At 51.2% G+C, this 15,952-nt stretch overlaps 1 protein-coding gene across 2 annotated transcripts in view; it reads left to right on the top strand.

Annotated features, from left to right (window-relative positions):
- Positions 1-15,952, top strand: part of SPTBN4 (spectrin beta, non-erythrocytic 4) — a 76,257-nt gene that overhangs the window by 41,176 nt on the left and 19,129 nt on the right. For both annotated transcript variants that reach the window (XM_072777449.1, XM_072777455.1), the window contains exons 19-21: positions 2,708-2,798; positions 6,290-6,436; positions 7,665-7,928. In XM_072777449.1, coding sequence (XP_072633550.1) covers positions 2,708-2,798; positions 6,290-6,436; positions 7,665-7,928 — 502 coding nt within the window. The remainder of the gene's footprint in view (positions 1-2,707; positions 2,799-6,289; positions 6,437-7,664; positions 7,929-15,952) is intronic.

Genomic DNA, 15,952 nt, shown 5'->3' with positions numbered 1-15,952 from the left:
GCTCCCCTAAATTCATCTGGGACAAGGCTGAAATTTTCTAAGGGAAGCTTTCATGGGGATTCTGGTCCTAAGGGTATAAACTCATGATCTAGCACTCCCAGTGGCATGCTGGGACCCACCCTCCCTTTTCCACCCATTTCTTAAACACCTGCTATATGCCGGGCTCTGCAGAATGACAAGGATGGAACCTAGGGGACTCCTCATTCTGTGATTCCTTCTTCCTTCCTCCCTTCCTTTTTGGTCATTAATTGCTCCTTTCATTCTATCATTTACTCAGCTAATTAAAACAGCTACTGAGTCCATCCCCTGTTCCAAGGCCCTGTGTGGGGCGATGCTGGGCACACAGTAGTGACCAGGACAGCACACGATTCCTGCCCTCACAGAGCTCACATGCTGTCTGACAAGGATGGCCCGGAATGGTCAGGACCGGGATGGAAGAAATACAGGGGTTTGTGGGAGCCCCCAGGCTTGTGCTGGGTGAGGCTGGGAACACAGCAGGAACCCAGACAGTCCGGGTGCCTGTCTTCCTACCAACCCCTGCACCTTCACAGTTCGTTTGTCTAGGGACAGGTTTCCTACCTGCTGGAAGTCATAAAATATCCACTCTCTGGGGACCTTGGAGAGGGTTTTCCACACCCACAACAGGGGATAGAATGGTGCAGAGCTGGGGGCTGCGGTCCTGGAGTCAGGCAGTCAGATGCTAGTCCCAGCTCTACCCCTTAATCTGAGAGATTCAAGGTGAGACACTTTGCTCCTCTGTGTCTGGCCTCACCTGGAACCTGCCCCATCCTGTGTCCTGTGTCCTGTGTCCTGTGTCCTGTGTGTGAAGTGTTCTTCTTATCTGCATTTTGCAATCTAGAGACTCAGTTAGGGGAAGTGACTTACCCAAGATCACAGCCAGGAAGTGACCCAGCTGGGATAGGAAGGATGTGAACATTGTTGTTGTCTCGATCTCTGGGAAAAGAGGGATTTTCCTCATTCCTAGCACTGATGCTGGCAAATTGGCTGGTGAAGACCTGGAGGAATTATTTAAGTTCAATTTCAGAGGCATTTCCTATTTCCTGGCTCCTGAGCTGGGTCTAGGCAGAAGGGAATTGGTACTTTGGTTGTTGGTCTCTGGCTTGTCCTGTTCCTTCTTCCAGTCATGCCCCTGGTTCTCTGTGACTTTTCTTTGCCCCTTTGCCTCCACTTGGGTGTAGATCTCTGAGTCTCTGCTTCCTTTTGTGTTTCTCCCTGTTTTTCTCTCCCTCCATCTGCATCTCTCTGATTTTGTGTTCTCTTCTGCTCCTCTGTCTTTCTCACTTTACCTTTGTTTCTGTCATCTCTCTCTCTCTGCTTTATGTCTCATTCATTCATTCATTCATTCATTCATTCATTCATTCAGGAAATGTATATTGAGCACCTGATGTGTGCGAGGCTCTTTTTCTAGGCATTTGGGATATATCTGTGATGAAAACAAAGATTCCTACCCTTGTGGAATGAAATCCTAGTGGGGGAGATGGCCAAGATAAATAAATAACATATAGTGTGTTAGTGCTAAGTGCAAGTGAAAATTAAAAAAGAAAAGAAAGCCAGAAAGTCTTGGAGAGCCATCAGAAGGGGCTTCACTAAGAAGGTGGTATTTAGATAGTAGATATTGGGGGTGGGGGGAGCATTCCGGGCAGAGGGAACAGCCGGTGCCAAGGCCCTGAGGTGGGAATGGCTTGTGCAAGACAAAGGAAAATGGGATGTCCCAGCCCCCCTCCAGACTCTTGGGCACTCTGTACTGTGGGCAGGAGGCCAGGCTGCCTGGGGCTGTGGTCTGGGCTGGCTCCGGGGTGCTGGGGCTTGGATCCAGCCCGGCCAGTTCACCTAGGCCAAAGGTCTGGCCTTGCTTGCCAGTGCACCTGCCCACACTCTGTGTGGCTGCAGCCCCATCTTTGCCCACACCCCACTCTCTTCCCTTTCTCTAGCTCTGCTGCACCCTCCTCCCATCTGGCTAGCTGAATCTTTTACTGGTGTCATCTTGCCACTTCTCTGCCTTTTCCTCTCCCTGTGTCCCTGCCCTGACCCCATCACTTTCCCTCTCTCTGCCTCTTTCTCTCTCTCCTTGTCTACTGCTCTTGGTCTCTCTCTCTCTGCCTCACTACCCTGCTGCATTTCTTTCCTTGTCTTTCCTCATTTTTTTTTTTCTCCCCGGGGTTTCCTTCTCTTTGTCAATCACTTCCTCTTGAAGTCTGCTTCTCCCTGTCTCTGGTCTTGTGTCAGTGTGTTTATTTCTCTCTAGGCCTCTGCATCTCTCTCTCTCTCTCTCTCTCTCTCTCTCTGAGTCTATCTCCCCCTCCTGGTGTCTTTTTCTCTCCAGGTGTCTCTTCATCTCTAAATTACTATCTCTCTATATTTTTTACTCTGCATGTCTCTTATCTCTCTGGGCTTGTGTCTCTCTTTCTTTTTCTAAGTGTCTGTATTTCTTTCCAGGTCTCTGTCTATCTCTGTCCCTCTCTCCCCCATTCTCTCCTTCCCTCTCCCTCTGCCCCTCCCCAGCTCACTGGCTCTGCCCTCACTGATGTTTCTTTGCTCCCCGCCCCACACTCCCACTTTGTTCCCGTCTCTTCCTCGCTCTTACATATGCCCCGGGTTCCTAGCCCTGCCAAGCCTGATGCCCTCACAGCCCTACTGCTGGTGTCGCCCCACAGACTTGCCCCAGCCCCTATCTCCCCATCCCCAGGAGCCAAGAAAACCAACTACGGGCCCGGCAATGGATGCAGAAGCTACACGACCAACTCGGGCTGCAGCACTTCCTCCGAGATTGCCACGAGGTAGGAACTCCAGCTGTGCTGGGCACAGTGACTTCTTTCCTAGGGAGGGAAATGCTCCAGGGCTGAGTCGCCATGGGGGCGGGGACGCCCCGTCTAAGTGGGTCGCGGAGCTATGTTCACTCGGAGCCGCCAGGGGGCGCGCGGGTTCCAGCCTCAGTGCGCAAGCTCCGCAGCTTCCACCTCCCGTCCCGCCGGGGGGAAAGGGAGGGGCCCTGGGCGCCCCTGGCAACGGCGCGCGTTCGCGCCTACGGGTCCCGCGGGGACGCGCGGTGATCTCACCTTTCTCTCGGGAGATTTGTGAGAAGCGCTTTGCTGGGGAGAGTGGTGGGAGACCGGCAGGGACAGGAGGGGGTAGACCAGCTGTCCAGAGCGCAACTTCGCTCAGAGAGACGGCCTGGAAACAAGCTTTCACCCCTTTAAAAGTGTCCAGGAATCAAGCTCTATCCCCTTTAGGGATGATCTACACATCTGTAAGGATCGCCCCAATCAGAGATGGTTCAGGTCCCCTGCCCCCTTAGAAACAGTTCAGGAGGCAAGCTATCTCCCCTCCCTTCCCCTGCATTCCATAGAAGCAGTTCTGGACCACATAAAAGGTCGCTCCCATTAGAGATGGCCCCATAAACATCTCCTAACCCCCAGAGATGATCCCGGCCTCATCCAACTATCCAGGATCATCACCACCCCTCTCCTAATAATCCAGTGCCTAAGTTTAACCCAGACAAGGATGGTTCAGGAACCAGGCCCTAATTCCTCTTATTAAAAGATGGTTTGACACCCTCCGCGGTGAACCCCCACGGGAGAGTGTTCTCCCCACATATGAAATGGACAAGGGCCTCCGTACCTCCCACCCCCACATAACTCAAGTCCATTAGAGGTGGGTCTGGGACTCAGTCCCACGCGAGACGGCTCTGGGAACCCCTGTCTCCCTCCTTCCCGATGGAGATCATTCTGGCAGTCCCTGTTAGAAGTCCATCTGGCCAACATCTTCTGAGATGTTCCGGGACTCCTCCCATATCGCCTGTCTATATTCCTGAGATAGCCGGGAATCGGAATCCCTTCTCGTTCGAGATGGTTCAGGAGCCCACCCCACCCCCACCCCACCCCATACTTCACGTAGCTGAGGGAGCCCGGCCTCAGGCCCCCCCTCCTGTCCTTCGATTAGGTCCGGGAGCTCCTTCTCCCTCCCGTGGGATCGTTCTGGACCAAGTAGCAGTAATCTGAGATGGCGCAGAACCACCCCCACTCCCGGCCCCCCATGCTTTAGGGAGGTGGTGAATCCTCCGCCACCCCCCGACTGAGGCCCGGCAAGGAGGCGGGCACGGAGGCAGGCAGGGGGCGCGCGCGGGCGGGCGCGCTGCCGCGGCGCGGGGGCGGGGGCGGGGGCGCGCGTCCGCCGGAGTCTCAGCCGTCGCCACCGCTGCCACCGCCGTCGCAGTGGAGGGGCGAGAGCCCGCCCGCCGCAGGGACGCTCCGCCAACGCCGCTGCCACTTCAGGTCCCCGGGGCGCCCGGGGGAGGGGGCTGGCGCGCGTCCCCGCCGACGCGTGCGGGGGAGGGGGCTCGGGCGCGTGCTCGCCCGCCGAGGCCGCGGGAAGGAGGGGCGCGGGCGGCGCGGGGACCCCAGCCCTGGGGAGGGACGGTGCAGCTGGGAGCTGTCCGCGGTGCTGGTGCGGGCGGGACTGAGGGGCCGGGTCCCAGGGGAGGGAAGCGGCACAGGGAGGACTTCTAAGGCTACTCCGGGGGTAGTCTGGATCTGCCCTGGGGCTGAAGGAGGTCTCATCCTCTCTAGGGGGCTCTCCTCTGGGTTTTGGGGGAGCTGATTTTTGCCCTGGGGCTGGGGGGCTCTCCGCCTTTTGAACGGTTTCTTCCTTGGTTCTTGGGCGATCTGTGTTAGCCTTAAATGATGGGAGCAAATCACTTTTCCGGGGAGGGGGGGTTCTGCTTTGGGCAATGAGGGACTTGCATCCGCTCTGGGTTTGGGGGCTCTGATTTTGAGGGCCATTTCCTTGGTTGTTCGGGACTCTAGTTTGGCCCTGGATGATGGGGGTCAATCACTTTTGGGGGACTTTACCTTGATGACGAAGTACCATCTCCTTTAGGGCTTTGCCTTCACTGTGTGGCTGCCATTGGCGAGCTCTTCCTTGTGTGTCAGAAACCTGTGAATTGAGTTGGAGGGTTCAGTGTTTGACTTGGCTCTAGTGTGTGTGTGTATGACGGAGTCTGAAGCTGACCCGGACCCCTAGGGAGCACATGCTCCGGGGACACGGGGTGGGGTTTGGCTGGCTCGGGATTTGTCCTTGGCTTTGACTGCATTTGCCTCCCAGGCAGGGCTAGTCTGTATTTTTTTTTTAATTTTTTTTTTTTTTTTTTTTTTTTTTGCGGGGAGGGAAGAGGAGGATCTTGTGACGGGGGTGGGGGGGGAGGGAAAGGGGGAGGAGCAAAATGTCCCAGGTGCTAGGTTTGGTCATGAGTGGGTGGGGAGATTCCGGTTTGGGGGACAGATCTTATTTGGGGGACTTCAGAAAGCAGCTTTGCGATTGGTCCTGCTCAGGATAATGAGGGGGGCCCTATTCTGTGCTTGCATTTTGGATGACTGGTCTTGCTGGTGAGTGGGGGAGGGAGTAGAAATGGCTTTAGTTTGGGAGGGGGGCTGGCTTAGGAAGTTCTGTCTGATTCTCTTGGGGAGTCTGGGACTAGATTTTGGGGTAGGCTCATTTGGGGAGCCAGCAGGCAGCCCTGTTGCTTACATTTGGGAGGCTGGCTTTGCCTAGGGGCTGGAACTAGTCATGGTTTGGGGGAATTGCAGTCTTGGTGTCCTGGGGCTGAATATGGGAAGTCCTGTGGGCTCATTAGGAAAGCTGGATTTGGGTTGTGGGGAATGGGTTTATCCCAGATTGGAGGGCTGGTCTGGAGGGTACTAGACTTGGCTCTAATTGGGAAGTTGCTTAAGAGTTCATCCGGCCATATTGGGAGGTTAAGGCTAGGTACCTTCTTCATTTGATACCCTTGGGAATGGGTTGAGAATCTTGAATTGGTGGTTATTAGAGGCGGTTAAGACTAAACGGTAGGGTCAAAGTGTTGCTATTGGGAAGATGGCGCGGGAAGCTGAGGCTAAATTGGAAGTTGGTTAAATTAGGTGGAGATCTAGTTTTGGAGGGTTTCTTTGCCCCTGGGTGGGAGGAGGCTGACTGGCTCAGAAGCTGTACCTTTGGGGGCTTATGAGGAGTTGTGAAGGGCTGCCCTGAGGTCAGGGCAACTAGAGACTGGGCATTCTGGGGATGCCAATCCATCTTCCACCTGTAGGAAAGAGCTTGAACTGTGCCCCCAAACACCCCCAATAAAGGCCTTACTTGCAAAGTTTCTTCCATCCCTTCCTCCCTCCCTACCCCTAAATCTAGCAGTCTAGGTTTTGAATCTGGGACCTTTGGAGGAGATAGGGGTACTGTGCCAAGTTGGGGGATTCAGCTGAGCTCCTCCCCCTGTCCTGCACAGCTGGATGGCTGGATCCATGAGAAGATGCTAATGGCGCGGGATGGCACGAGGGAAGACGGCCACAAGCTGCATAAGAGATGGCTCCGGCACCAGGCATTCATGGCCGAACTGGCTCAGAATAAGGAGTGGCTGGAGAAGATCGAGAGGGTGAGGATGTAGAAGGTCCCTCTGCCTGTGCCAGGTGCTGGAGGCCTCCAGGGGGACCCACATCTCAGTTCCTGAACCCTCCACTGCCGCCCTGCCATTCCTACACCCTCTGAACCCCTTCAGGTCATTTGCACATCTGCTCCTAGCAGTATGGCCTTGAGCGATTCACATAACCTCTTAGAGCTTCGGTTTTGCCATCTGTAAAATGGGTAGCATCTCTTCTGCATGGTGCCCTTACTCTCCTGTAACCTCTCCCACCAAGCTTTCTCCCACTCCACTTGAAGCATCTAAGATGGGAGGTCAAGTAGACAGGCTGGTGGAGCAGTCCAGGGAAGCCCAGGGTTAATGGGAACTTTGGATTCCTACAACCTTGGGTTCCAATTGTGTCTTTGCCTCTTACCAGCTGTGAGCCTTGGTGAATTGTGCTAACCCCTTTGAGCCTCAATTTTCTCCGCTTTAAACTAGGGGTGCCTGGCTGACTCAGTCAGAAGAGCATGTGACTCTTGATCTTGGGGTTGGGAATTTGAGCCCCACATTGGGTGTAGAGATTACTTAAGCAAATAAAACTTTAAAAAAGAAAAGAAAAGAAGAAAATAATAAACATTGCTACTTCCCTGTGCTCTAGTGCATGTAAAGTCCTTAATAGAAGGCCAAGCACCCAGGTGCATAATTGCTATGGCGTTGTTATTCTTAATATGTACTATACCCTATGTAGCTCTAGGCTGCCAAGGAGCTTGACTCCAGTCTTGGAGGAACCCAACCTCAACCCCCAAAACTGATTCCTACTCTTGTTGAACCCCTAGCCCTATAGGCCTCAGTACCCCCACTCCTCTAACTCAAAGGGGGACACTCAGGTCAGCCTTAAACCCAATGGTGCCCCATAAATGGTGGCATGGGGCAAAGCCACTCTTTGAGTTTAATGGAAGTTCACTCTCTCTACTTCTTTTGCTCTTTCTGTATCTCTTCTATCTCTGTCTCTGTCTCTGTCTCATCTGTCTTTCTTATGGTCCTCTTCCCATGTTTCTGACTTTACGTGCATATCCTTGTGTCCATCACTCTATATCTGTCTGTCTCTTGGCTCATCTTTCTTCCCTTGCGTTGGTCCCTTCCATCTCTGGGCCTGTCTCTGTCTCCATGTCTCTGTGTCCCATTGCCCCCATACTTCTCTGTCCCTCCCCACCACCTGCCCCCTCCCTTTCACTTCCTGTCTCCCACTCCTCTGGGACAGGAGGGCCAGCAACTGATGCAGGAGAAGCCGGAGCTGGCGGCCTCAGTGCGGAAAAAGCTGGGTGAGATCCGGCAGTGCTGGGCCGAGCTGGAGAGTACCACCCAGGCCAAGGCGCGGCAGCTCTTTGAGGCCAGCAAGGCTGACCAGCTGGTCCAGAGCTTCGCCGAGCTGGACAAGAAGCTCCTTCACATGGAAAGCCAGCTGCAAGACGTGGATCCTGGAGGGGACCTAGCCACCGTCAACAGCCAGCTCAAGAAGCTACAGGTATGGCCTGGCTGACCCAGATAGGGACTCCTGATGCCATGGGGTGGCCTGAGTCAGGATCAGACTGCACTCAAGGTATTCCACACAGAAGAGATTTAATACAAGGATTTATTTCAAATGTGTCTAGAAGGAAGAGCAGAAAGGGAATACTGAGAGAATCCAGTTAATAGTCACTCACGCCTTCCAGCAACCCTAAGGGATTGGTACCATTATTATTCCTCATTCTACCATTGGGGAAAGCAAGGCACAGAAGGTAAAGCACCTGGCCGAAGGACACACAGCTAGCCAGCATCTCCCTTAGCAAGTGGGGAGGGCTCAGGGAACAGACACGGTGTCTACATTATCTCTGCTCCTAGCTGGCAGCCAGTCAGTGATCAGTATCTGATCACTTGACACGAATGAATGGCTGGAGGTGCGAAAGTGGGTGTTGCTTTTCGCCTCTTAAGATGTAACAGCTCCTGCCTTTAGGTGCCAGGAACAATGCCTGACCATGACCCATGGGAAACTGAGCCTCCAAGAGGCGAACCTGCTGGCCCAGAGTAGCAAGTGAGGAGCTTGGATTCAAATCCAGAACCCTTGGCTCTTCACCATTCCTTTTGATATACCTCCTGCATAGTTATGCTGCTAAAGGGCTTGGCATAGGGCCTGGCAAAAAGAAAGAAAGAGAGAGAGAGAGAGAGAAAGAAAGAAAGAAAGAAAGAAAGAAAGAAAGAAAGAAAGAAAGAAAGAAAGAAAGAAAGAAAGAAAGAAAGAAAGAAAGAAAGAAAGCTAATAATAAAAGCATAAAAACACTAATTAAAATCCATTCATCTATGCAGCAAAACTTTATTGAGCACCTGCTGTATGCCAACTGCTTTTCTTGGTGCTGGAATACAGCAGTGGGCAAAACTGACTCAAAACCACAACCTTCATGGGGCTCACGTTCTGTCAGGGACATAGTCAAAGGAGCAAAGAGACAAACAGATCTGAATCTGATGCCAGTGATGTCATTGCTTTATGCGCAGCAGCGGCCTCAGATGACTTGGTCTCTTTACACTCTTAGAAATCGTGGAGATCCCCAAACAGCTTTTGTTCGGGTGAATTACACGTACTGATATTTACTGCACTAAAAAATAAACGATTAAACTAAAAGCAACAATAACGGGATGCCTGGGTGGCTCAGTGGTTGAGCGTCTGCCTTTGGCTCAGGTCGTGATCCTGCAATCCTGGGATCAAGTCCTGCATCAGGCTCCCTACAGGGAGCCTGCTTCTCCCTCTGCCTGTGTCTCTGTCTCTCTCTGTGTGTCTCTCGTGAATAAATAAATAAAATCTTTAAAAAAAAAAAACAACGATAACAAATCAATCACATATTAACCCCAAAGCATTCCTTTATGAAGAATAACTTTATTTTCCAAGCTGAAAAAAAATATTAGAGGATTGGCACTGTTTTCAATGCCACAGCTCTTTCACGTCTGGCTTAATATAAGATTCTTACCTTTGCTTCTGCGGCCATTCTGTTTTCTGTGGCAAAAGCACGGGTCATATGGTCCCTGCAAAACCACCCTACACTCTTGGGAGAGAATGAGAATAAAGGCAAGTGGCGGGGCAGCCCCAATGGTCCAGCGGTTTGGCGCTGCCTTCAGCCCAGGGTGTGATCCTGGAGACCCGGGATCGAGTCCCACGAAGGGCTCCCTGCATGGAGCCTGCTTCTCCTTCTGCCTGTGTCTCTGCCTCTTTCTCTCTCTGTGTCTGTCATGAATAAATGAATGAAATATTTTTTTTTAAAGGCAAGTAACCCCTTAGTATTTTTATAAAATAGTTGTAACCTCTCAGACCCCTTGAAAAGATGTTGGCGATGTGGTAAGCTCTCAAGAAACAGGGATCTGTGACTGTCAGGGCACCAGCCAGAAACAGAAGGCATGCTCTGCTGAGGACAGCTTGAGGAAGTTGGTGTAATGGTCATATGCTCTGCCATCACTGTCTTGAAGTTCTTAATAATATTTGAGTGAGGGCCTGCATTTTCATTTTGTACCAGGCCCCATGATTTCGGCAGCTAGTCCTGAGCCTAACCCATCTGGAAGCCAGAAGGCAGGGGGCAGGGGGGCGGATCGGGGCAGTCTGGACTGGGCAGCCCCCTGGGCCACAGAGCAGGGTGGAGAAGCTTAGACCATGGATCAGGAGGGGGAAAAGAAGGCATCCGGTGCCCCAGCAGCTATCACCAGCATTGTCAGTGGTCTCACCACGATTGCTAACGCCTCCCTGGCAGCACATCGCAGTGGGTAAAGGCACAGACTCAGGAATCAGACGGGTCTGGGTTTGAATCCTAACTCTGTGTCTTACCAGTCCGGTGATGTTAGGCAAGTGGCTTTGCCTCTGGCTTTGAACCTCAGGTCTGCAAATGGGAAGCACCATCATACTAAGTCACTTGGCAGCGGGACTGTGGGAGGCAATGTGGCACCATGGTCAAGGCCATGGATGTGGGAGCCTGGCTGCCTGGGGTCAAGCCTGGCTCTCTGACCTACCAACTCGGTGACCTAGAAATTACTTCTCTCTTTGTGCCTCATTTTCTCCTTCAGTAAAATGGGCATAATGATAGTACTGTCCTCATGTGGATATTGTAAAGCTTAAAAGACATACTTTACCAAGTAGCTTCAGAATTACTGACTCAACAGATCTGAGTTTCAGTATTTGTTTAGAGGTTTTTAACATTTTTATTTTATTTATTTATTTTTTAAAGATTTATTTATTTATTTATGAGAGACACAGAGAGAATGGCAGAGACACAGGCAGAGGGAGAAGCAGGCTCCCTGCGGGGAGCCCGATGTGGGACTCAATCCTGAGACTCCAAGATCATGCCCTGGGCCCAAGGCAGATGCTCAACCACTGAGCTACCCAGGTGTCCCAACATTTTCATTTTAATTGTCTTCAACTGGAGGATGTATATCATCACTGTGCTGTGTTCAAAGTTACTTGGGTCATTATTTCCTGACCTTCAGTGTGGTTCTTATTTATGTGAAGTTGTTTCCACTCAGGGCATTCCCCTCACACACACTCATTTTGCAGTTTAAAAATGTATTTTGGAAGGTTATATATGGAATGTTAATATAGTGCCAAAAGTTAGAACGGTCTTCAGTTCACGTGATCTTGCCAAATAGCTTGCCTGAAGCCTGCTGCCAGTTAATGCTCTCTCCGCAGCAGCGAATGAGAGTTCCTGTTTCTGCCCATACTCACCAGCACCTGGTATTGTCAGACTTTTTAGATTTTTTCCCAATCTGATGGATAGATGTTTGCGTTTGTATTTTTTCTGGTAACTGGCGAGCTTGATCATCCCTGTCCTTCTTCCGGCCATTCAGGTTTTGGAGGGAGGATCTGGGGCCTCGTGCTCTTCCGTCCCCATGAAAGGGAGAGGTGTTGAAGCACTCACTGTTCCAGGGAGAGAGGCTGAGGCCCAGCAGAGACATGGGTCTGGCTGGAGTTCACAGAGAGACTGGGAGGCAGGGCCAGGCCCCCTCGTAGGACTTTCCCCAGCAGAGGGAGCCCGAGGCGGTGGGGAGTGGCTCAGGAGGCCACGGCCCCCAGATGGAGCCCAGCTGGGCCTCAGGAGCTGCCCAAGGCCCCCGCTTGTCCCCTGGGGCCGCCTGAGAGCTCAGACACTGGGCACACGCTGGAGGGCGGGCGGCTGCCATCCAGCCGGCAAATTTCCTGGCTGCCGCACCCTCAGGCCCTGGGGCCAGGCAGGGCTGGAGCAGGCTGGTTCGGGCGGAGGGGGTGCGGACATGTGAGCGGTCTGCCCCCTTGGCCTCTCTCCCCGCGCCTGTCTCAGTCCTGCTCCCCGAGTTCCTCTGGGGGCAAATTCTGGGAGTTGCTATCTCTGGTGTCCGTGTCTTTTTATTTCTCTTACTTTCTCATTCTCTTTTCTTTCTGTTTCCATTCTGCATCGCTGCCTCTGTCCCTTGATTCCTACGTCCTCCAGTGTTGTCCCCCCTGCCCTCCCCCTTACCCCGCATATGCTGCAGCTGGCTTCCAGGGAGCCCACCTGGGGTGTAGGCCATGTGACCCCCAGTTCTCACTCAGAGCCTCCTGTCCAACTGTCCTTCCTGGCCCGGGGGCCAGATGGCAGAGTTCCAAGCCCCCGCTTGCCAGTCCTCAGGGGCTGACCAGCTGGTCTGGCTCAGCCACGGGGCTCCCGCCTGGGGAGGGTGGGGGTGGCTGGTCTCCTGCCATCTGGGGGGGACCGGCCAGGGGAAAATGCACTGGAGGCTTTGCAGCTGCTGGGCTGGGTCCCTGGGGACTCCTTACCACCCACTCCACCCCTGCACCCCACCCCCAAGCAAGGCTCTTTCTCTGGCAGAGGAAACACAACACCCCCCACCCCCCATTCTTTGTCTCACATTTCTTCATGAGCTCAGCACAGCCTAGGGGGAGAGTCAGGATACAGAAGCAGCACATCCAGGGACATCCAGGGTTTGAAGCCCTGTTCCATTACCGCATGACCCAGGGCAGGTGACTCCACCTTTCTCAGCCTCCATTACGGAGAATTGGGGTGATGGAGAACCACTGGGATTTTGTGGTGCCATGGCACAGCCCCAGGCTCAAATTCGGGCTCTGGTGGTCTTTACTCTGGACCAGGGACTGCTCCTCTGAGTCTCAGTCCACTCAGCTGGGAAATGGGAAGGCAGCAAAGTGGATCCAAGTGGGGATCAGGTCGATGGGTGGGGAGGGGGGGTGTCAAGAGCTCATGAGCTCTTAATATGAGCTCATGTTATGTGTCACTACCTACCACATGGCTAGCGCCTGAGGCTTTTCTGGAAGTAGGCCCTTCTGGTTTCTCCTTTTTGGTTTTGTTTTGTTTTACATTTAATGTCTTTTTAAAAATTAAGGTTTAATTCCATACCATTAAATGCACCCTTTTAATGTGTACAGGTCAGTGGTTTCCATGAGTATTTGTAAATCACCCCCAAAAGAGATTCCATTCCCATTAGCTCCCTCTACCAATGAACTCCCTCTACTCATGTTCTCTTTGACTCTATAGATTTGACTATTTTGGACAATTCATATAAATGGAATCACACAATATGTGGTCCTTGGTGTCTGGCTTCTCTCACTTAGCAACGTTTTCAAGAGGAATCCTTGTGGTGGCGTGTATCAGTACCTCATGGCTCCTCTGATTTTGATGTGTAAAGCTGGTTGACTTTTTAAAATTTTTAATTTTGGGGGTGCCTGGTGGCTCAGTCCGTTAAGCATCTGCCTTTGGCTCAGGTCATGATCCCTGAGTCCTGGGATCAAGCCCCACATCGGGCTCTCTGCTCAGCCAGGAGTCTGCTTCTCCCTCTCCCTCTGCCCCTCTTCCCCGCTTGGGCTCTCTTTTTCTCTCTCAAATAAATAAATACAATCTTAAAAAAAGAGAGAAAGAAAATAAAAGTCTTAATATTTAATATGGCCCAGCATCATAGCCTGGTGTTCAGTCCAACAAGGAAGTTAGCACACATTTACAGAGACCTACTCTGTGCCAGGCACAGGGCCAGGTGCTGGGATCCAGCAGTGAGCAAAGCAAACATCCCCATCTTCCCCCAGCCCCTTATGCTGTCAGGATTACAGAAATTAATCCTGGTCCAGTGCTCAGAGCAGTGCCTGGCATGGGGCAGGCATCAGAATGTGTTACCTATTATGGCTGTTACGGTAGGAAGTATAATGTGAAAAGTGAAAAGGCTTTCTTCCTCCTCTCCCTACACATGGTCCCACACCCCTCCAGGGGTGTCACTCTTGTCACGGTTTCTGCTGTGTCCTGGAAATCTTCTATGCATACACACACATGCACATGGCATAGAGGCAGACCATACCGAAGCTTGCGCTTTTCACTTGACAAAACACCCCAGGTGTCCTTTCTTGTCGAAGAATGTATGGATATCCTGGTTGCGTGGTATTCCATGGGGTGGTTCAACAATCTATCTTTAACCAGCCCTCTGTTGAGAGACCTCTGGGCTGTTTCTAATCTTCTGCTAATATAAATAGCACTGTAGGAGACATCCTTGTCCATACCCATTTGAGCCTACGTGCAAACATTTCTGTAGAAAAGAGTCCTCAAAGTAAAATTTCTAGGCCAAAAGGTGTATGCATGAAACTTTGGGAGGGATATGGCCAAGTATCCCCATGAAAAGGCAGTGGACACACCTGCAAGTGACAGCTCTCTTCTCCCTGTCGTCACCATCATTAGGCATCATTAAGCTTTCTCATTCTTTGCTAATCTGAGAACCGAAAGATACTGTCTTACAGTTATTTTAATTTGCATTTCCCTTAACATTGAAGGTGGCTGAACATCTTTTGTGTGTTGAATGGCCTCTGTACTTCTGTATCCTTTGCTCATGCCTGCAGGGAAGGATCCACAGCAAATGGGTGTTCAAAATATGTGGCATTCTTGCAGAAGTAGAAAAGTGTTAGTCCTGGGATGATTCCATTTCGGGTCATACGGCCTCTTGGTGGGCAGGTTATGGAGAGGTTTTCATCTAGTGGAGAACTGGAACTTATTAGCATTTCAGATTATATTTTAAGAGTTTCCAGAATTTGAATGCATTTAGATTTTCTACGCATTGCTGCAGTGATGTTCTTAGTGAAAAAAAGGTTTTGGAGTGACTGTTTTACTTTTCTTTGATTTCTGCAGCTTGTAATTGCGCCTTTTGAACATTTCCTTTTATGTGCTTTTGGCTTGTTAACAACGTTTGATTTTTATCCATTTTTATGACTCCTACAGATTGTGAACTGCATCAGCTGGGGCTCTTTGGGGTGCAGTTCATAGAACTTCAACCCACATTGACTTAGGCTAAAGGGGGAGGCTCTTGGCTCACAAATTGCTGAAAAACTCTGGGGGCAGGCAGCTTCAGGCGTGGCTGGATCAGCTACTCAAATTATGTCCTCAGCAATCTGTCTCCATTTCTGGGTCCTGCTTTCCTCTGTGGTGGCCTCATTATCAGGGAGCCTATTTCTGCCTGGTGGCAAGTTGGCCCCCCAATACCCCAGGCCTGTGTCCTACCAACCGAGGAACTGCATGGGAATCAGAGCACCCTCCTGAGCTCACACACTTTTCCTGCAAACGTGGGAAGAATTTCGGGCGCCTGGGTGGCTCAGTGGGTTAAATGTACCACTCTTGATCTCAGCTCAGGTCTTGAGCTCTGGTCGGGAGTTCAAACACCAGATTGGGCTCCATGCTGGGTGTAGCACTTATTAAAAAAAAAAAAAAAAAAAAAAGCTGCTTTTTCTTTTAGAACTTTATTTATTTAAGAGAGAGAGAGCACAAGCAGAGGGGGCAGCAGGCAGAGGGAGAGGGAGAAGCAGGCTCCCCGCAGAGCAGGAAGCCTGAGGCGGGGCTCCATCCTCAGACTCTGGGATTATGATCTGAGCCAAAGGCAGACCCTAACCAGGCTGAACTACCCAGGCACCTAAAAAAAAAAAAAAAAAAAAAAAAAAAAAAAAAGTTTAAAAAGTGGGAAGAGTTTTCATTGGCTGATCCTAGGTCACATGCCATCTCTTACCCAATCCCCACAGCCAGGGTGGTTTTCAGTGTTCTGATTGGCTAGCTTGGCCCCTGAGGCCTCTTGGCGCTCTAGGTTTTTTTTCAGTCAGAGCTCAGGCCTCAGGCCTGAGCTATAGCCCCTCTGCGTACAGAACTTTGGAACAAAAGTCTTCACTTGGTTCTTGGGTTTTGACTATTGAGTTGCAATCCTTTGCTCTAATCTGTTACCACTTGACTTCATTGCTGTAATACTGAATTCTTTCATGGCTTTCCCCCATCTGTTCAGAGTCACACAAGTAATACATAAGTATATTCTTTTGGTTAAAGATCTTACTAACGTAGAGGTCTTCAGTGAAACATAATGTCTCCCTTAACCGTACCACCCATTCACGCACCCCAAAGAAACCTCAGTTGTGATTTGGCGTGCAGGATCCCTCTGGACCTTTTTCTGTGCATTTACTGACTACCTGTATGGATTTTTAATATTTTAAGATTTTAATTCAAAATTTTTACAAATTACACTTTATGGTTCAGACAT

Source organism: Canis lupus, chromosome 1 (assembly GCF_048164855.1).
Source record: "Canis lupus baileyi chromosome 1, mCanLup2.hap1, whole genome shotgun sequence".
Taxonomy (NCBI): domain Eukaryota; kingdom Metazoa; phylum Chordata; class Mammalia; order Carnivora; family Canidae; genus Canis; species Canis lupus.
This window is presented reverse-complemented; position numbering and strand designations above follow the sequence as displayed.